General features: G+C 42.1%; 1 protein-coding gene across 1 annotated transcript; it reads left to right on the forward strand.

Moving 5' to 3' along the window:
• Positions 1–596: 596 nt before the first annotated feature.
• On the forward strand, positions 597–19692 carry TOB2 (transducer of ERBB2, 2). The gene is made up of 2 exons (XM_040359464.1): positions 597–842; positions 17142–19692. Exon 2 carries the CDS (start codon positions 17147–17149, stop codon positions 18041–18043), a length of 897 nt encoding a protein of 298 aa, XP_040215398.1. The 5' UTR covers positions 597–842; positions 17142–17146; the 3' UTR covers positions 18044–19692.
• The last annotated feature ends 1518 nt before the right edge of the window (positions 19693–21210 follow it).

Consider the following 21210-nt stretch of genomic DNA (forward strand, 5'->3'; position numbering starts at 1 on the left):
TTTTTAGCTCTCCAAACATTTTTGAAGGAGTTTTTTCACCGTCCCACCAGTGTGAGTGAGTAACTTATATAGCGCTACAAATGCGAACTAAATCGACTCAAGGTGAAGTGTGAAAGCATCTATTGATTTTAATGGAAATAGGTTTTGGTTTTTTTTTTTTTTGCGCCAAAGCGCTTGAAAAGTGTGAAAGGGCTCTTATTGAAAAAGGAGGGTTCCCTTCAGTACTACTTTATGGTGGCCTCTGTGTATTATGTCACATTATGGAAAGCACATTTATTTGTATTCAGAGGGAAAAAAAATATGTTTTTGATATGACAATGTATCCAATGTATATGCACTAAGGTAAGTGATTGAAGCAAACAATGTTTCTCCAGGCTTGTTGGTACGGTAGGTCATTACAGTGCTGATTGTTGGTACGGTAAGTCATATCAGTGCTGATTGTTGGTACGGTAGGTCATATCAGTGATGATTGTTGGTGCATCTCTCCAATTCTCTGTTTACAGGCCCTAGAGTGCAGCAATGAAACAGTTAAGCTTGCAGGGGAAGCGGCTGGCTGTAGATCCGGCACTCCTTTGCGAGCCGCAGCACCTTGGGTGTGTGAATGTGGGATCCCTCCGCAGGGTTGCTAAGGGTGAAACTTTTCTCCTGACTTCCCTCACTTTGGGCCAGGAGGAGGGAGGTAGCGGGATCCCAGCGGACTCTCGAACCCCTAAGTAGCACCCAAATAATATCGGGGGGAAGCTCACGGCGATACGTTCAAGCACTTTGTACACCACCTCCTCCTGTTTCTCCCAAAGCACAGCCAAACCCAGCACCAGGAATCTGACACAACTACCGACCAAGTAAGGCTTGTTTACCGGGGCGGAGGGGGGCATTGTTTGGGGGTTCTGGGGGAAGGGGACTCTAGTTTTGGTGCGGTCGGGGACGTGACACAAGCTGTTAGTATGTTTGCCTCTATACTCGGCCATATTTGCATCTCCAGGCAAGCCGTGGGAATGGACTCTTCGCTTATCCGAGCTAGAAACATTTTGTTTTTATGGTTGTCGGAGTGAAAGGTGGCGAGGAGAGGTGCGGGAGGCCACATTTTTACCAATGATTAGTACTGTAGTAGCTTCCAGCTGTCATGGTGTACTCCCAGCCTCCCTCCATCTGTCACACACTGTCCCTCCTCTACTCAAGTAGCTGGACATCCACACTTGCCTAAAGTGTACACATCACAGGAGGAAATACAACCAGCTGTGACAGAAAAATCTTCATTTTCACCATTGGAGATGACAGATCACCTTTTCTTGTGTTTATTGATGAGCAATCGCTCCAATCGGCGACCACATCAACTTTTGTGATTATTGATAGTGATTATAAAAATCAGGCTTCATATATCTCCATTCTAGACCTATAGAAACCCTCCATAAGGCTGCATGGAGCCCTATGTGCTGGGGATCCCTACTGCCATATGTTTATAGTTTGGGGTTGTTTTAGATCCTTTTTCATGTATCATTCCTAAATGGTAATGACCTGATCCCCCATCAGTCCTGATGGTCAGTTTGTAGATTCGGTGTGTAGTAGATTAATGTGTGTTTTTTGTTTTTTTGTTTTGTTTTTTGCTCCATGTTTGGAATCTAATATGGCTGCCCATAGGGAAGCAGCTGACGCTCACAATCCTACCCAAGGCCTCAGCTCCTGGCACAAGAAGTATTTGCTGGCTGTGTTTTATCATCTGGATTATATACTTATCAGCGCTTTAGATTTTGTTTTTGGTATTTATTTTTCCCCATACATGAAGTATAACCTTCCGTAAGATCACATTCTCTGTGTATTCCTATCTGAAGAGGATTCATGAAATACTATAAAAATATTCCCTTCAAGTAAACACAAAGGTGTAATAACTAATTATAGACGTGGTGTTTTGTACAGGATGTAATCAAGAGAAGGAACCGTCCAATTTTTGGCTATGGTCTTGTACATTTGTATTAACAGCTGTTCAGATATCAAATGTATGTCTTTGGTGTAACCCATCATGATTGGGGGGGGGGGGGGGATGGGGGTGTCAGGAAGAGGCAGACATCTTTACTGCTTTACAACATGGATCGACCACCACATAACCGCGATTCACTATGCTGCTTCTTTTTTTTGTTTTCCTTAGACTTTTCAACTGCCCATCAAGGAAGCCTTTTTTATTTATTTTTTATAAAAAAAAAGTATAATCCTTAATTGTTGTAAAATAACAGTATCTACTAATGCGATGAACAAGGGGCTGTTGCTGTCGTGTTTGCATATACTATTTTTCCGAAGTGGGGGGGAAAAAAGCCACATCTACCTGCTGTCCATGACAAAAATAGAGGAGCACCTCCAGATCGGAAATTTTAAACCTATAGCCTGTTACAAATTTTTTTTTTTTTTAGGAGACCAGCTTTGTATAGGTGGACATGGAACAAAAAAGGGACATTTGCTTGGAAAACAGATCTGGGAGTACAAGGTTATGGGCCCCCTCCCTCTCACCTTGTTTAATGTGTAAACAGCCATTTAATGTCAGCTGCACCAGCCCTTTAAACATGTAGAAGAGGCGGCGTGTGATTGGTTGGGCTCTTCCACACCCCGCCTGACAGCTCCATCTAGAATGTTTTCCTTGTTGTTTTAACTCTTTGCTTTCCTTTTTAGTATGCTAGTGAAGGCTTCAGCCATTCCGTCAAATGCTGTAACCCATCATGAATGTGACCTTTTTTATGAGACGTTCGCAGCGCAAATAACATCTGATATTTTCTTTTAACCTTTTTTTCAACCATTAAATCCTGTAAGGAGAAGCAGTGGTGCAACTCGAGCTCTAGGAATTTTTTTTAGAGTACAGAATTTGTTTTTCTAGTACACTGGGTATTTTGAGTATTACTATATATGTCATAATCCCACCTTTCTTTAACCGCTTCAATATCGGGCATTTTCACCCCCTTCCTGCCCAGACCAATTTTTAGTTTTCAGCGCTGTCGCACTTTGAATGACAATTGCGTGGTCATGCAACACTGTACCCAAATGAAATCCTTGTGTTCCGCCACCCCCCCCCCCCCCCCCAAGCACCACTAATAGAGCTTTCGTTTGGTGGTATTTGATCATCTCTGTGTTTTTTATTTGCGCTATAAACAAGAGCATTTTGAAAAAAAAAATATATATATATATATATATATATATATATATATATATATATATAACAAATCCTCTGTTTAGGCCGATACATATTCTTCTACATATTTTTGGTAAAATAAGCGTTTGTTTGGTTTGCGCAAAAGATATAGCGCCTACAAAATAAGGAATAGATTTATGGCTTTTTTTTTTTTTTTTTTTCTATTAATGGCAGCGATCTGTGATTATATATTTTTTTTTTTATTGTGACTGTGACATTGCGACGGACATATCGGACACTTTTTTTGGGACTATTCACATTTACACAGCGATTTAGTGCTATAAAACTGCACTGATTACTGTGTAAATGTGACTGACAGGGAAGGGGGTTAACACTAGGGGAGCTGAAGGGGTTAATATGTTCCCTAGTGAGTTCTAACTGTAGGGGGAGGGGACTTACAAGGGGAGGATACCGATGTGTGTTCCTCTGTACTGGGAACACACATATCGGTCTCCTCTCCTCTGACAGGACATGGATCTGTGTCCAGGGATCCTCAAACTACAGCCCTCCAGCTGTTGTAGAACTACACATCCCATGAGGCATTGTGACACACTGACATTCACAGACATGACTAGGCATGATGGGAATTGTAGTTCCTGAACAACTGGAGGGTCGTAGTTTGAAGACCCATGGTTTACACTCACAGATCCATGGTCCTGCCGTGATTACAGGCAATCTCAGGTGCTCGGTGGACATCGCGGCCGCTGGGCATGCACACCGCGTACCGAGCAATGCGGCAGGCGCGTGCAGTGTGGGAAGCCCAGGACGTCACATGAAGTCCACCCGGAGGGAGGGTTCCCGCCGACGTCATTTTACAATGACTTGGTAGGGAAGGGGTTAAACATTTCCTATGGTACTGAAAATATACAAACCAAGCTTTGTAGACGCTTCAGAGATACTGGTATGATCAGTAAAATTATTTAATATACACTAATGTCTGTAAGGGTTTATTAACATTTTTCTTGCATTTTTTGGTATGAACAATAAAGTGCAGCTTATTGTAAAACTATATAGCTAATCACAAATCTAACTTTTTTTGTTTTGCACTTAAGGTAGAATTTCAGTCAAAACCTAACTAGTCTTAATTTATTTTTTTACATTTTGACCATGGCAATACTTTAACCTCCCTGGCGGTATGATTCTGTCTGGAATTACGTACCAAAAGCGGTACAATTATTTGCAAGGAAATTTGGCGTTTTTATATTGTAGGCCTGTAATTCTTAGGAATAACTCACTTAAATCTGACCAAACAAGGATCTAATGGGCATCCCGGGTATGACATTTTTTAAAAAACAAAATGATAAATTATAATATAATAAATAATTATAACAAATAATATAATTCTAATAAAAATTATTCAATAATGTAATCAAATCAAAATCACTGAAATTTGCTCAGTTGCAGAATTGTCGCTGTCATTATTATTTTTTTTTTTTTTATGACGAATTTCCCCACAAATCGCTATCGCACAATTCTGCAAGTGATTATAATGTATTATTGCTGTTTTTTAGCTGATCTAAAACCATTTTTGACATAAAGGGACACTTTTGGTTGCTATGGACAATCTACAGTTTGCAGGGAGAAAGAAAGGTTTTTATTATATAAAATGACATGTAGGGCACTGGGCAGACCACTAGGGACAAGGGGTGTGTGTTTTTTTTTACATGCAGTACTGTAATCTAAGATTACAGTATACTGTATGTATAGTGTTTGTTTACGTTTTTGAATTTGGCGCCGTTCTCCGCGTCGTAACGTCGCAGGGAACGGAGATCGGCGGCACAGGAGGACGCTGTGTGAATCGAGCGAGGTCCCGCTCGCTCACACAGTGCGGTGACATCGCTGGATCCAGGGACAAGGTAAGCCAGCGCACGCTGCAGGCTCTACATGGCTAGCCCGAGCGTGACTCGGGGTTACCGATCACAGCATGAAAAACCCACCCCGAGTCACGCTCGGGAATACCGCCAAGCAGGTTAAAGGGAAACTATTATGCAATTAGAAACTAATTTTGTTCACGGCACTAAAGATGTTTATCTGCAGTTTTTCTGTGGCTGAACAGCTGTTGATGTGCAAGAGTTTCAGCAATCGCTGGGATCATGGATTATCTTCATATCTGATATCTGTTATTAATTGTCAAGACGCAGCCTTGTCAAAAAGGATTTTGCCAGATTCAAACTAACAAGTGAACTGTCTTACCTTTTTTACAGCAGGTCTGCGTTGTGGACTACCATGAAAACTGAGGATTTAAACTCGCATGATTGGTTTCATTTAGAGGGATCTCCAAACTACGGCCCTCCAGCTATTGCAAAACTACACATCCCATGAGGCATTCTAAAACTCTGATGTTCACAGACATGACTAGGCATGATGGGAAATGTAGTTCCTGAACAACTGGAGGGCCGTAGTTTGGAGAACCATGTGCAAACCGTTTTTAATAGGTTATTTTTTTAATTGTACATTGAGGGACACAGGATCGTAATTTGGGTATAATAATGGTTTGGTGTTGCTTCAGAAGTTTAGACACTGGGAAAACAAAGCTATAAGTGGTGCCTTAACCCCCCCTGAAGCCTGAGGCTCTAATTTACTTAAAAAAAAAAAAGAAAGAAGGTTGGGGTGCAGAGCACTACATCCAGCTGTGGTGGGCTCAGCGGGTCCTGAGACCCGATTGGCCAGGGAGTCTTAGGACCGTTTTCATCGGACATGTCTCCTGGGAGCTTTTGGTCTGATGTGTGTGTGTGTGTGTGTGTGTGTACACACCATCAGACCAAAATCCCCACGGACAGAGAACGTGGTGACGTAGAAGACACCGACGTTCTCAAACACGGAAGTGCAATGCTTCCACACATGCGTCGAATCAATTCGACGCATGCGCGTGATTTCAGGACGCTGGTTACACGTCATAACCAGTGGACATGTCCGATTAGGTGTACTAACCATCGGACATGTCTGACGGACATGTTTCCAGCGGACAAGTTTCTTAGCTTGCTAAGAAACTTTTGTCCGCTGGAAACCTGTCTGCTAGGCCATACACACGGTCGACCGTGTGTACGCCGCCCTAAGGTAAGGAGGCCTCTGATTGCTGCCTTCCCGTCAAATCTCCCGACCGGGGGGGTTTAGTTGGGTGTTGGTTTTAGCAGCAGCCGCCACTGGTAGAGATCCGTCCTTTAGGGCTCCAGTGAGGTTTTTTTTTTCTTTCCCCCTCCTAGTGTGCTAGGAGAAGAGACACCCTTTCTCCTTCTCCCCCTATTTATTTATTTAATTATTTGTTTTATTTATGACTTTAGCAGAAATCTCCAGTTGCTGCAAAGCTTTAGAGGCTGTACCCGGACCTCGCTGCAAGGAAGAAATTGGGCTGGTGGCCTTCAGTGTGTCCTTAGAGCTCTTGGCTCTGCTGAAGAGTTTGGTGGAACTCTGTCCCTGAATTCTCCTAATGCCTATCGGGAGGGAGATAATTTAGATATCCAAGCTGCTTGATGGCGGTGCATACGATAAGTAGGGTGCTTCATTGCTCTTCAAGGCCCAAAAAAAGCATCAACTCAAGAGCACCACCTGCAATACATTTGGAGGCAAACTAAAGGCCAGAAGGGACACGGCACTTTTTTTTTTTTTTTTTTTTTAATTGGTGCGCACTACCCTACCCATGTATCCCCACTAGGTATACTATGTTTTCTGGCGCACACACAGACCTCTTCTGCCATCTCCTAAGCATCACCACGTTCCTCCAGGATGTTTTCTTGTGCTCCCTGCTGCCTCCTATGAAATCTGCCAACAGTATTAACCCTTCTGATCTGCAGTGTTTGTGAGTACGCATTGTGGCATATCCCTCTCTTGCACATATAAATGGATCATAAGTGCAAAGGCAGCAGTTCTGCAAGCCTTGGCAGCTTACAATCCATTAATAGATACCTCAGTTGCTGCAGAGCAATTGGTGCTCATTTTACAGCTTTCTGAATCGGCTAATCTTCAGCATACCTTTTATGAAGTCTATACCTGTACCCATCCTTGGCCAAGGATGAAGAGAAATATGCCTTTTCTGTGTTTTTAATGATCTGGTACATGAGTTTCAGTTTACTGACCTCTGCCTACTCACCACTGTAGTTAAGGATATCATTTTGGTCCTTGTTTGACACATGCATAAGGTCACCAGCCAACCTGGGTTCTCTAACAGGTCCCCTTCAACTTTTCCTGGACGTTTTACTTTTTTGCACTCTGGAAAGCATAATTCTTATGATGCAAAGTAAAAAACTTCAATCCCAGGAATTACTTTGTGAGAGAACTCCTATCTATTCCCCAGTCTGGCTCAGTATCTGGCCTTGAGTACCACCAAGGGTCAAGTCTCTGCCCTAGTGGTTCTTTTTTAAAGATTGCTTTCCTCTCGCTCCTTCTGTTCCAATATAAGCGAATCCAGATGAGTTTTATTTTATTTTTTTATCATAAGTTTTAAGAAAAATTTCACTTTCCATTAAATATTTTTTTGGCATACATTCACGACTTCAGCTCCAGAAGGTTTGCCTATAAGGCTTATCTGGGTAGATATTCACCCTGGATTCAGCCAGTTGCGTCACTGGCACACTCTGAAGGCCTGGCATACCTTGCCGAAACCAAAGGCTCACCCTTGCATATGCGGAAGTGACGTCATGGTTCTGGCCAATCGGTCGGAGCGTGCGACCCAGGAAGAAAGACTGGGGTAAGATGTTAGCCCTCTCAGCAGTGGCCATGAGCCACTGGAAGGCTTTGTTTCAAGGTCAGTATTTCATAATGTGCTAGTATGCGATGTAGACTAGCACATTATGCAATCGCCTTACGAGAGAGAGAGAGAGAGTGTTTTTTTTTTTTTTTTTTGGTATCTGGTAAATGCACATAGGGTATTGCAGATAATATATTTAGAAGTTTGAAAATGACGCTTGCTGTAAAACCTCAACTTTTATTGGGTCTGCCTTTTACAAAGCTCACCTTTTCAGATTTTTGAATGGTGATCTGTGTAAACTCCTGCACTCATTTTTTTAAACCTTTGCTCTATACGTATGTGAGGCGATTGCCTTGTCCAGTTGTGTTTTCTTGCGTACACAGTAGTCATTTGTATTCAGCTTTGGATGTGCTTGTGACACTCTGCTTAGGCCTAAACCTGGCACTGTATCAATGGGTATTATTTCTAGAACCTGACAGAGGAAATAATGGGCGTTTTAATTATCTAGATAGCTTTCATGACAATCGCTTCTTGCCTAATATCAGCCAGTTAGAACTTTTCATGCTTTTGTAGACCACTATCCTAAATAAATATTCTGATAAAATGATGGATCTCGCAAAAGTGAGTACACCCCCTCACATTTTTTGTAACCATTTTATCTTTTCATGTAACACTGAAGAAATTACACTTTGCTACACTGTAAAGTAGTGAGTGTACAGCTTATATAATGGTGTAAATTTGCTGTCCCCTCAAAATAACTCAACACACAGCCATTAAAGAGGAAGTAAAGCCTCCTGGAAAAAAAATAAACCCTGCAAGACCAAGGCATAATGAGCTAGTATGCATAGCATACTAGCTAATTATGAGGTACTTACCTGAGATCGAACCCCCCGCAGTGGCTCTTGTTCGCCTCCTCCGTTGCTGCCATTACTCCCGGATTGACTTCCGGGTATCGCGGCTCCGGCACTGTAATTTGCCAGAGCTGTGATGACAATCGCTCACATGCATGCGAGCGTGAGCCGTCGGTGACAGCGCGAGCGTCTTCACTAACGGCACGCTCAGCGCACCTGCGTGCCGTAGACATCTGTGCAGTCTTTTCTGCAAATATCTCCTAAACCGTATAGGTTTAGGAGATATTTCTTGTATCTACAGGTAAAACCTAATCTAGGCTTACCTACCCACTTTAATGTCTACTTTTACCTACAGGTAACAGTAGACATTAAAGTGGTTGTAAACCCTTGGAGACCAAGCCGCTGGCAAGTGAAAATTTTCAAATTGGACCCAAAGTTTCAATTTTGTGTGGCCACCATTATTTTCCAGCACTGCCTTAACCCTCTTGGGCAGGGGTCTCCAAACTTTTCAAACAATGGGCCAGTTTATTGTTCTTCAGCCTTTAGGAGGGCTGGATTGTGGCCAGCGGGGGCAGAAAAAGCCCCGGCCCAGCATTGGTGAGAATAAATATGGCCTCATAGTTTGCGATCAGTAGGATAAGTAGTGCCCCTATTAGGAGTAATTGTATCTCATCATTGGAAGAAAAAGTGCCCCCTTGTTGGAGTCAGTGGGAGGAATAAAGCCCTGAGGGCCGAATAAAGGCTAGCAAAGGGCCGCAGTTTGGACATGGAGTTCACCAGAGCTTCACAAGTTGCCACTGAAGTCCTCTTCCATGATGACATCAGAGTTGGTGGATGTTCGAAACCTTGAGCTCCTTCACCTTTCGTTTGATACTCCCCAGATGCTCAATAGGGTTTAGGTCTTTAGTCTCCGAAGAGAGGGGATCATGCTCTGCTTCAGTATGTCACAGTACATGTTGGCATTCATGCTTCCCTCAATCAACTGTAGCTCCCCAGTGCTGGTGATCTGACGATTATGGTTCCTCCTATCGATATGGTTCCCATCCTGACTGCGCAGGAGCATTCCTTGGCGGCGGAAATCACCAAACCTCCAGGGCAACATGGAATTTGAGGTAAGTGGCCAGTCGGCCTCACGTCCTCGCTACGCTCGGATGGCTCGCTTGGCCGTGTGTGTGTGTGTGTGTGTGTGTGTGTGTGTGTGTGTGTGTGTGTTGTTGGTGGTGGTTTTATTTTTTTTTTTTTATTTTTTTTTTACATCCTCCAATCCATGGGGATGTTGAGGTCCGCGCCTGCGCAGTCAGGCAGGGAACCATCTCGATAGGGAAACAAGATGGACAAGGCACCGGCATCAATCATGCAGCCCCAGACCATGACACTCCCACCACCATGCCTAACTGTAGGCAAGACACACTTGTCTTTGTACTCCTCACCTGGTTGCCGCCACACACGCTTGACACCATCTAAACCAAATAAGTTTATCTTGTTCTCATCAGACGTTCCGGTAATCCATGCCCTAAGTCTGGATTCACACCTATGCATTTTTAGTGCTTTTTGCATTTTGCAGATTTGCACTATAGAACGTGTTCCATAGGAAATCATGTTAAACGGCCTGTAGTGCAAAGATGCATAGGTGTGAATCCAGCCTTAAGCTGGCCATACACCATCTAATCTTCTTATTCAATTTCCTTTTAGATTTACCTTCAACTGCGTAGTACAAGGGCCTGCCTGATTGAATACAAATTGAAAGTGTTTAGATTTGACCTCATATTATATGGTTTTGGTAAATATAAAGGGAATCTATAGAAGAAAATTGTATAATGTATGGCCAGCCTTAGTTTGCTTGTCTTCAGAAAACTGTTTGCAGGCTTTATTGTGCATCATTTGTGTCACAAGTCACCGGGGAGGAAAAATGGCTAATTGGGCCCAATTTTTCACTTGAGTTGTACTCACTTTTGTTGCCAGCGGTTTAGACCTTAATGGCTGTGTTGTTGTTTTAAGGGGACAGCAAATTTACATTATTATACAAGCTGTACACTCACTACTTTACATTGTAGCAACGTGTCATTTCTTCAGTGTTTTCACATGAAAAGGTATAATGGTTACAAAAAATGTGTGTGTCCCAAGACATGTCACTTTTTTGAATGTTAGCTTCGCCATTCTTGTAGTGTAAATTTTATAGAATGAAGGGAGAAAGGGCAGCACATAAAAAAAATATATATATAATGTTTATTATGTACAATATATTATACATACAGTTTTTTTGTTTGTTTAATGTTCGGATTTATGTTGTATTTGGTGTTTATTTTGACTCGCCACACAGCTTTTGTCTGCTTTAATTGAAATTGCAAACTTTAAAATATACTCCATTCTGTTTTTATCTGCATGTTCCAAAAGATCAAATTTGAAGAAATAATTGGTTATTGTACCACAAATTCTACAACCACATAAAAATGATTTCCTGTGTGGCGTTTTTGTTTTTTTGTTTTTCTCTATGCCCACATGAGGCTTGGTATTCTACACTGAGCAAAATTATAAACCCAACACTTTTGTGTTTGCTCCTCTTATTGCCCCTATTTATCATGAGCTGAACTCAAAGATCTACGACTTTTTTTCTATGTACACAATAGTCTATTTCTCTGAAATATTATTCACAAATCTGTGTTAGTGAGCACTTCTTTGCCAAGATAATCCAGCCACCTAACAGGTGTGACATATCAAGATGCTGATTAGACGGCATGATTTTTGCACAGGTGTGCCTTAGGCTGGCCACAATAAAGGGGCACTCTAAAATGTATTGTGGGGGGGGGGGGTCCAAAAAACAGTCAGTATCTGGTGTTGCCACCATTTGCTTCATGCAGTGCAGCACATCTCCTTCGCATAGTTGATCAGGTTGTTGATTGTGGAATGTTGGACCATTCCTCTTCAATGGCTGTGCAAAGTTGCTGGATATTTGCAGGAACTGTAACACTGACGTATATGCTGATCCAGAGGCATCCCAAACATGCTCAATGGGTGACGGGTCCAGTAAGTATGCTGGCCATGCAAGAACTGGGATGTTTTCGGCTTCCAGGAATTGTGTACAGATCCTTGCAACATGGGGCCATGCATTATCATGCTGCAACACGAGGTGATGGTCGTGGATGAATGGCACAACAATGGGCCTCAGGATCTCATCACGGTATCTTTGCATTTAAAATGCCATCAATAAAATGCACCTGTGTTTGTTGTCCATAGCATTCACCTGCTCATACCATATCCCACTGCCACCATGGGGCCACTCGATCCGCAATGTTGACATCAGCAAACCGCTCACCCACATGACGCCATACACACTGCCATCTGCCCTGTACAAAAACTGGGATTCAAACGTGAAGAGAACACCTCTTAAAGGAGTTGTAAAGGTAAACGTTTTTTTACCTTAATGCATCCTATTCATTAAGGTAAAAAAAAAAAAAAAATCTGACAGCAACGGCCCCCCCCCCTGAGCCCCCGTTTTACTTGCCTCACCCCTCAAGTCCCGGGCGCATTCTCGTCATCCTGTTTGGTTCCCAGCCTGGCCGTTGATTGGCTAGGCCGGGCGGATTGATAGCAGCGCAGCCATTGGCTGGCGCTGCTGTCAATCACAGCGGGGCCGAGTGATACAGTCGGCGGCTATGGCCGCCGCTGTATCACGGGAGCGTGCTCGCAAAAGCTTTCCACCATGCGAGGGAGCTTGCATTAACGTGGAAAGCTTTTGCAAGGAGGAGCAGAGACAGCCACTGAGGGACCCCAGAAGACACGGATCGGGGCCACTCACTGCAAAACGAACTGCACAGCGGAGGTAAGTATAACATGTTTGTTATTTTTAAACAAAAAAAATCTTGCCTTTAGTGTCCCTTTAAGTCGGTTATGACGAACTGCAGTCAGGTCAAGACCCCGAGGAGGACGAGCATGCAGATGAGCTTCCCTGAGATGGTTTCTGACAGTTTGTGCAGAAATCTTTTGGCTATGCTAACCGACTGTTGCAGCTGTCTAGTCCCAAATGATCTTGGAGGTGAAGATGCTGGATGTGGAGGTCCTGGGCTGATATGTGGTTACACGTGGTCTGCGGTTGTGAGGCCGGTTGAACGTACTGCCATATTCTCTGAAACTCCTTTGGTGATTGCTTATGGTAGAGAAATTAACATTCAATTCAAGGGCAACAGCCACACTTGTGAGGTGAATGGATTATCTCGGCTCACTAGTGCTCACTAACACAGATTTAGACAGATTTGTGAACAATATTTGAGAGAAATATGCCTTTTGTGTACATAGAAAGTCGTGGATCTTTGAGTCCCAGCTTATTATAAATGGGGGGTAAACACAAGTGTTGCGTTTTTTTATAATTTTGCTCAGTGTTGATACAATGAAAATATCAAACTATTTGAATGGAAAGGTTTGCATGTCATAAATTTGGTTGCTGTCTGACAACTGAGGATGGCTTAATGAAAACATTCGTAATGTTCGGAAACTTCGGCGTCTGAACTGATTTTATATTTGGCATTTAACCACTTCAATACCCGTGTATAGTCATATGTTGTCCACAAGGTGGCTCTGCCACGGGTGCCAATTCGCATGCCCTGGCGGCCGCGATGTCCGCCATGTACCTGCGATTTGGCAGTTACAGAGCCAGGGATGTGTGGTGTGTAAACGGAGATCCATGTCCTGCCAGGGAGAGGAGGCCGATGGGGTGTTCCTTGTACATAGGGACACCGATCGGTCACCCCCCCCACAGTAAGGAACACTTTTAACCCCTTGATCGCCCCCTAGTGTCACCCCTTTCCCTGTCGGTCTCATTTATACAGTAATCGGTGCATATTTATAGCACTATTCGCTGTATAAATGTAAATGGTGTCAAAAGTGTCCGAACTGTCCGCCACAATATCACAGTCCTGACAAAAATCGCAGATCGCCACCATTACTAGTAATAAAAGAAAATAATAATAAAAAAAAAGTCAGAAATCCATCCCCTATTTTGTAGACTCTCTACCTTTTGCGCAAACCAATCAATATACGCTTATGCAATCCCCTCCCGCCCCCAAAAAATAGCGATTTGCTCCTTTTTGTACTATTTTCGTGTTTTTTTTTTTTTTTTTTTAACCCCATTATGTTACTAAACATCTCAGGCCTGGGTCACACCTGGTTTTTGGTGCTTTTTGCAGAAACACACTACAGTTTATTTACATGTTTTCCTATGGGACACGTTCACATCCATGATTTTTTTCAGCTGCTGCGTATTTGTAAAGGGCAAAGACTTTTTAACGCAAAACGATGCTATTTTGTTTTTTTTGGTTCAATATACTTCAATGGAGAAGCTGCAAAAAAGCATGCAATTTGTGTTTTGTAATCTGCCCAACAACAAATTGGCCCAAAGAAAATGTAATTTTTTTTAAGGTTATTATCCGATTAATCGAAACAATAATCAGCCAACTAATCGATTATGAAAATAATCGTTAGTTGCAGCCCTAGAGCGCGAGTTACCGGGGACAGGGGTGTATACAGACAGACAGACCTCACTTTTTTTTTTTCCTATTGCAAGGAATGTAAACGTCCCTTGTAATAGGAATCTATTGTGACAGGTCCTCTATATGGAGAGATGCGGGGTCAACAAGACCCCCACATCTCTCCTCCCAGGCTGGAAAGCATGAGATCAAGGGGGAAAAAATCGCTGATCTCATGCTGACAGCCGCGATCGGGGCTTTGTTTACATCTGGGAACCTGGGCGTGACATCATCTGGTCACCGGAAACCTTATGGTCCTCATCCTGCGCCGGCCGATTGTTTCTCCGGTCCCTGATGGCACAGGAGAGCCCGGAGCACCTGATGGTGGCGGGAGGGGTCGTCCCCTCTGGTAGCTTAGAAGAACTATCAAGCGGCGGAGCTGCCGTTATGATTGTTCTTGCTGTGCACAGGATCGCCGGCTGGAAATAATGATATCTGAATGATGCTTGTAGCTGCAGGCATCATTCAGATATCCCCACTGAAATTCCAGGGCATCATATGGATGTCCTTGGGCTGGAAGTGGTTAAGGAACTGCAGCTCAAGTTTTTGAGTGAGGTAGAAGCTCTAGGGCAGGGGTATGCATGTAGTGGACCTCCAGCTGTTGCAAAACTACAAGTCCCATCATGCCTCTGGGTGTCATCCTTGTGGCTGCCAGTCTTCCTTTGCCTAATGGGACTTGTAGTTCTGCAACAGCTGGAGGTCCGCTAATTGCAAATCCCTGCTCTAGGGTGACAAGTCCATATTTGCCATCGTTTCTGAAAATTGACCGTGTTGTAATTTTTATACACTAACATTAACGCATATTGAGCTTGTGTATTGCTCCATATAAATTCAGATAAATTTGGTGGATTTCCATTGTTTTGTTAGTCAGCCTTGCTGCTATTAATACATTTTGCTAATACTGTTCTATACTCTAAAGAGTAAAGATCCAGGTTTATTCCTAAAAGGGCCATTGCGGGAGTAAGGTGGAGTAAATTACCAGTGAGGTTAGTGATAAATGTTGAAACTGATTTTCAGAAGCTACTAAGATTTTGGCAAAAGGGAACCAGTTTGTTCCATTGCATCGCCAGCAAGTGATGGGTAGATTTTGGAAAGTTTATATTATCCCAATGTTCAATGCAGGATGATGCCTTAGTGCTCAGAATTATGGCCTTATTCCATTGTTGCAAAGAATAAGATGAGGAAAGATCCTTTTTCCATTTCAGCATATTATTAGTTTTAACAGATTTAGGGAATTCTGAGAAAAGTTTATAAAATAAGGATATTTCTTTTCTTATCACAAGCTTATTTGTTCAGTAGGTACCTCCCAGATTATTGATGGGATATTCATGCTTGATTCCGGGTCAAATTCCTATAATTACAGACATTAATTATATCTTTAGTTATACATTTTGAAAGGCTTTTTAATACAGAAATGTTGGCTTGCTGAAAAGTTTGTCTATTTACAGTATAGTATGCACTCAATACTTGGTCGGGTCTCCTTTTACATGAATTACTGCAGCGTGGCATGGAGGCGCTCAGCCTGTGGCACTGCTGAGGTGTTATGGAAGTCCAGGTTTCTTTGATGGTGGCCTTCAGCTCATCTGCATTGTTGGGTCCAATGTCTCTTTCCTTCCACTTGACAATACCACACAGATTCTCTATGGGGTTTAGGTCAGGTGAGTTTGCTGGCCAATCGAGCAAAGCGATACTATGATCATTAAACCAGGTATTGATACTTTTGGCAGTGTGGGCAGGTGCCAATTCCTGCTGGGAAAATTAAATCTGCATCTCCCGAAAGCTGGTCTGCAAAGTGAAGCATGAAGTGCTCTAGAATTTCCTGCTGGAGGGATGGGCTAACTTTGGACTTGATCAAACACAGTGGACCAACACCAGCAGATGACATGGCTTCCCAAATCATCAGACTGTGGAAGATTTTGCATTTAATTTGTAATTCAAGGTCCCAGAGTCTGGAGAAAGAGTGGAGAGGCACAGAATCGAAGTAGTGTGAGGTCCACCTGTGAGGTTTCCACAGTCGGAGGCTGATTGCTCCATGCCACGCTGCATTGATGCAGTAATTCATGCAAAAGGAGCCCCAACCAAGAACTTTGTGCATACTATACTGTGCATGGACTAAGGTGTAAGAAGGGCAATAAAAAATAAAAACACATGCTTGCATATGTTTTGAAATGAGTCTTCTTTACTATGGAATATATTACTATAGTAACATGGTATTGAAACACTTTTAAAGCTGAACTTTAGGGGGAAAATACAATTACCCTTGCAGTAGGCTCTCCCTTCAAGGGTAAATCTTTTTGTGTCTGTGGCAATTTTAAATGCAGAGTTTACTTGCCTAATCCCTCACTTCCCCAGCGGTCAGTGCTTGCCTCTTCCTCTGAGCAGCCCCTTGATTACAACGCTGGACTGGTGAGAGTGTGACTGACTGTGGGGCAGAGTGCCAAAGGGGTAACTTTGGGGGACCAGCTGCTCAGGGAAAGAAGCCTTGCAGGAGCATGGAATAAGGTAAGCAGAAACTTTTTAAAGTCTACCCTAAACATAAGTGAGCATTTACCTTGCTTTGTGAGGGTAGCCCCACTGCAAGGGTAGTTTTTTTTAATTACTTTTTTTTTTTTTCCCCTGATGTTCAGCTTTAAGAATTTTGTGAATGTTGAGTATCTAAACATGCCTTTTTTTTTTTTACATAAGGATTACCTTTTCATGGCTTCCGTTGTGTGTTTAGGAAACTGTATACTTGATCCAATTAAACAGATGGTTGCATAGGTGATGTTTAAATCTGTCTTGTGGTGTTTTCAGTATATAAATTTAACAAACCAGTGTTGTGTTTAAATCTGTCTTGTGGTGTTTTCAGTATATAAATTTAACAAACCACTGTTGTGTAATATATACTATTTATTTTTTTGTTTTCCTATCCTCAGAGAATATGCATCTGGAGATTAAGGTCGCCCTGAATTTTATTATTTCATATCTGTATAATAAGCTTCCAAGAAGAAGAGCTGATCTGTTTGGAGAAGAGTTGGAGAGGCTTTTAAAAGGCAAATACGAAGGGCACTGGTACCCGGAAAAACCTCTGAAGGGCTCTGGCTATCGCTGTGTTCACATTGGTGAAACTGTGGATCCGGTAGTTGAGCAAGCAGCACGCAGGAGTGGGCTTGACATAGATGACGTAAGAGCAAATGTACCAGAAGAGCTTAGTGTGTGGATTGATCCATTTGAAGTGTCTTACCAAATTGGGGAGAAAGGAACCGTTAAAGTATTGTACTTGGAAGATGTAGAAAGCAGCACTGAGCTGGACAAAGAGATAAAGAGTAGCTTCAATCCTGAAGCACAAGCATTTATCCCAATCACTAACCAAGAAACCTCACTGTCCAACTCGCCATCTCCATCTTTTGGTCAGTCCCCAAGTCCAACTTTTATCCCACGTGCCACCCAGCCCATTACATTCACTACTGCCACCTTTGCAGCTACCAAATTTGGCTCAACCAAGATGAAGAAAGGAGGTCAGCGCATGGCACGATCGCCCACCAATAACTTGGCAAAGCACAAGGGTCTGTCTCTGTCAATGCATTCATTAAACTTCAGCCCAGCCCAGGGAGCTCCATCTCAGCTTTCTCCAAATGCCAAGGAGTTTGTCTTCAGTGGGCCACCTGGGCTTTTCTATGATGGGGATAGCCAGAATCTACCAAGCCCAGGCCAGTTTGCTACTTCATTCAACACTGGGAGCAGTCTATTCAACGATAAATCCCCTTTTGTGGATGGATTGAACTTCAGCCTTCCTTATCCAAGCCAGCCTTTCCAGCCTGTTGTCTTGGCTAATTAAATTTATTGAATTTCTATAACCTCCTCCCATTTTTTTTATTTTATTTTTTTTGAAAAAAAAATGAAAATTGATTTTGATTTATAAAATTAAAACAATGGTAACACAGCTATTTACTGGGAGACAATGTACTTGGACTGCATTGCTACTGGACGCTTGTGAAGTTCTCATCTTTTTACAAGAAAATGAATATATATTAAAGTATATATAAATACGGAGAGTATATGGATATCTAGTCAGTTTCTTTATTTTTTTACCTTTGTCATTGGATGCATCAGAAGAAGTAGAAATGTTTTGGGAATTGTTTCCCCCCTTATGTGCCCTAAGGAGGAAGGAAAATAAGACTGAAGGCTCTTGACTATCTGCACCACCATATCAAAGTGTCCCTGAAGCAGGATTGTCACACAACAATGACTGGTACACTTTGCAGCTAGTCTTTTTAAGATCCTCTTCTGCCAGCCAGGAAGAACAACTGAAACCTAACAACGAGTTAAAGACTTTTTTTTTTTCCTGCAATTCTCCAACACTGTCTTTTCGCACTATTACTTTTCGTCTCTTTTATAGTCTTCAAAACTTCTGTCTTCTATTCTTGTGTTCCTTTTTTAAGAGTTGTGTTTTTTTTTTTTTTTTTTCTTTCCTTAAAAGCACTGCACGATCAATTCTAGCAAGTCTTCTGCAAGACAAGTAAAATGGTACTCTGCATTGTCTCCATGAGGTTTGATCATTCTGTAACAAAGGTGGTCAATCTGTAGAGGGATCTGATCTATGTTTTGGCAAAAATTTCCAGTCTGCCCAAAAGCAAGTCTTTAATTTCAGCAAAATGGCTATATTTGGCCACAAATGTTCTAAAGATGACATTGAGAATGATAGATCGGTATAATGCACTATGGTTAGAATGATGTATGAGTTTTATGTTTGGCTTGTTGGGGCACTCTGAGACATTGCAGATTATGTAGAATTGTATTTACTGATGGAGGGCCTGCTAAAATAGTTGTGCTAAATCTATTCAATACAAAGCAAAAATATTTAGTCTCCCACTATGGATGCCTAATGGGCACCGATGAAGAATTGGGAGCTCAACTTATCTGCGCTTTTAAGGTGAAATTTAAAGTAGAACTTTTTCTTTTCTCTTCTAGCAGTATTATGAGAAATTGCCTGAGCCCCTTACAACAAGTTTGACACTGTCTTTTTGTTGTAAGATCACATTGTGGTGGTATTGTTTCCTTCTACTTTCTGACCTCTTGATACAGAAGGCATATTTAGGTATAGCAAACATATTCTATTCCTTGTCAGAAATAGGCCAGCGTGGCTGAAATAATGGCATTGGATAAATATAATATATTAACAAATGTTTTATATTATATCTATATTTTTAAAGCTGTTTATAAATCCATTTTTTTATTTATTTTATTTTCTAAGACGACTTTGGGATATGCATTGTAAGGATCAGTAATGAAAATTATATATTTAACAAAAAAAAAAAAAAAAAAAACGAAAAAAAATAAACTATAGCCCAGCCTCTCCATGAATGCAAAATCCATCATTACTAAAGGTGTCCTTAAGACCAACCGTGAAGGGTAACTGTTTTCCTCTGAGGTAGATGGCCAATGTCCATGTTGGATTTCAAAAATAAAAAGAATTACTGCTTAGTACTTCAGGCTAAAGGTCCTTTCTTTTTCAGCCTTGTCACTCTCAAATGCACTTTTGCTTAAAGTAATTTGTAAAGTCTCATGGGTTTTTTATTTTTTTTGTAAAAAATAACAAACATACTTGCATGCTCTGTGTACAGTAGTGTTTTTTGCACAGATCCTCCTCGGTTCCCTCTTCAGTGCTCCTGGTGAGTGCCCCCACAGAAGGTAGCTTGCTATGGGGGCACCCAAGCCACAGCTCCCTGTATCCAAGCATGGAGCTTCAGCCTGGCCCCACCCCTCCCCTCTCTCTCCTCATTGGATGGCTGACTGATTTTTGACAGCAGGAACCAATGGCACTGCACTGCTGTCTGCCAATTAGGATGAGAGTACCGGGCAGCCAAGTCTTTCATGCAACGTCGCTGCCTCCAGAAGGGGCTCAGGTAAGTATTAGGGGGGCAGAGGAGGGCTGCTGCACACAAGGCTTTTATCTTCATGCAAAGACATGAAGCGTAAAAAAAACGTTCTGCCTTTTTACAACCCTTTTTAAATGCAGGGTGAAACATGTCCAATGCTTTTACAGTTGATTGTCACCAGGAAAGGGCAAGCTGGTAGCAAAGAATTATCTTGCTCAGGAGCTGCAAAAACTGCAGGGGGTGGGAGGGTTCGAAATATATGTAATGTATTTTTCTCATTAGCATTCGTTTGGACTATACCTGTTTTTTTTAGGCAGCTTTGCATCAACCGGTTAAGCCCAATTTACATATTTGTATGTGTTTAATATCAACTTGTACCTCTGTATATTGTATGTAAGCTGTTCTAGAATGCAGCCAGAGCCATAAGCAGCAGTTTTTGTGGTGCTTGACACAGATTCTGGTCACTCGGCATAAACCCCCTTTCTACCACTATGGCAGTGTCCTTTTCTGCATACTTTCTCGCAGGCCTTCTTTATATTAAGTGCGTAATAAATTTGCACTGCTTCTTTTTCCAGTTGTAAACTACGGGGTTGATTTACTAAAGGCAAATTGACTTTGCAAAGTGCAGTTGCACTCTGCAAATGCAGATGCTCCAAAGCTTAGTAAATGAGGTAAAGCTTCACTTTGCAAAAAGTACCCCAATTGCGTGAAAGAAAAGAAAAAAAATATGCATTTTTGCTTGCACGTGATTGGATGATAGAAGTCCAGCAAAGCCTTTGCTCATTTACTAAGCTCTGGAACAACTGCACTCTGCCTTTAGTAAATCAACCCCTATGTGTAGCAATCCCCCTCTTTTCCTTATCACTTATTTTGAAGATTCACTTCACCAATTTGGCCTAATGCAACAGTCAGGCCATGTTGGACATCAAACGCCTCTTGTCTAATTCTATATCTTGAGACTTACAGTAACTAATACATATGCGATGGGTGCTCGTCACCCCTATTCATGGCAGTTAAACTTTTAAGCTATCCCTGCAGTTACAGGTTTAGAATCTACATAATTCAGCTGAATTGGGCTTTATCGCAGGGTGCTCGTTCTCTACCCGCCCCCCCCCCTTTTTTTTTT

Source organism: Rana temporaria, chromosome 7 (assembly GCF_905171775.1).
Source record: "Rana temporaria chromosome 7, aRanTem1.1, whole genome shotgun sequence".
NCBI classification, from domain to species: Eukaryota; Metazoa; Chordata; class Amphibia; order Anura; family Ranidae; genus Rana; species Rana temporaria.

What these genes read in the sequence shown, in the direction of transcription:
- TOB2 (XM_040359464.1), top strand. Translation starts at nt 17,147, where the DNA reads ATGCATCTGGAGATTAAGGTCGCCCTGAATTTTATTATTTCATATCTG.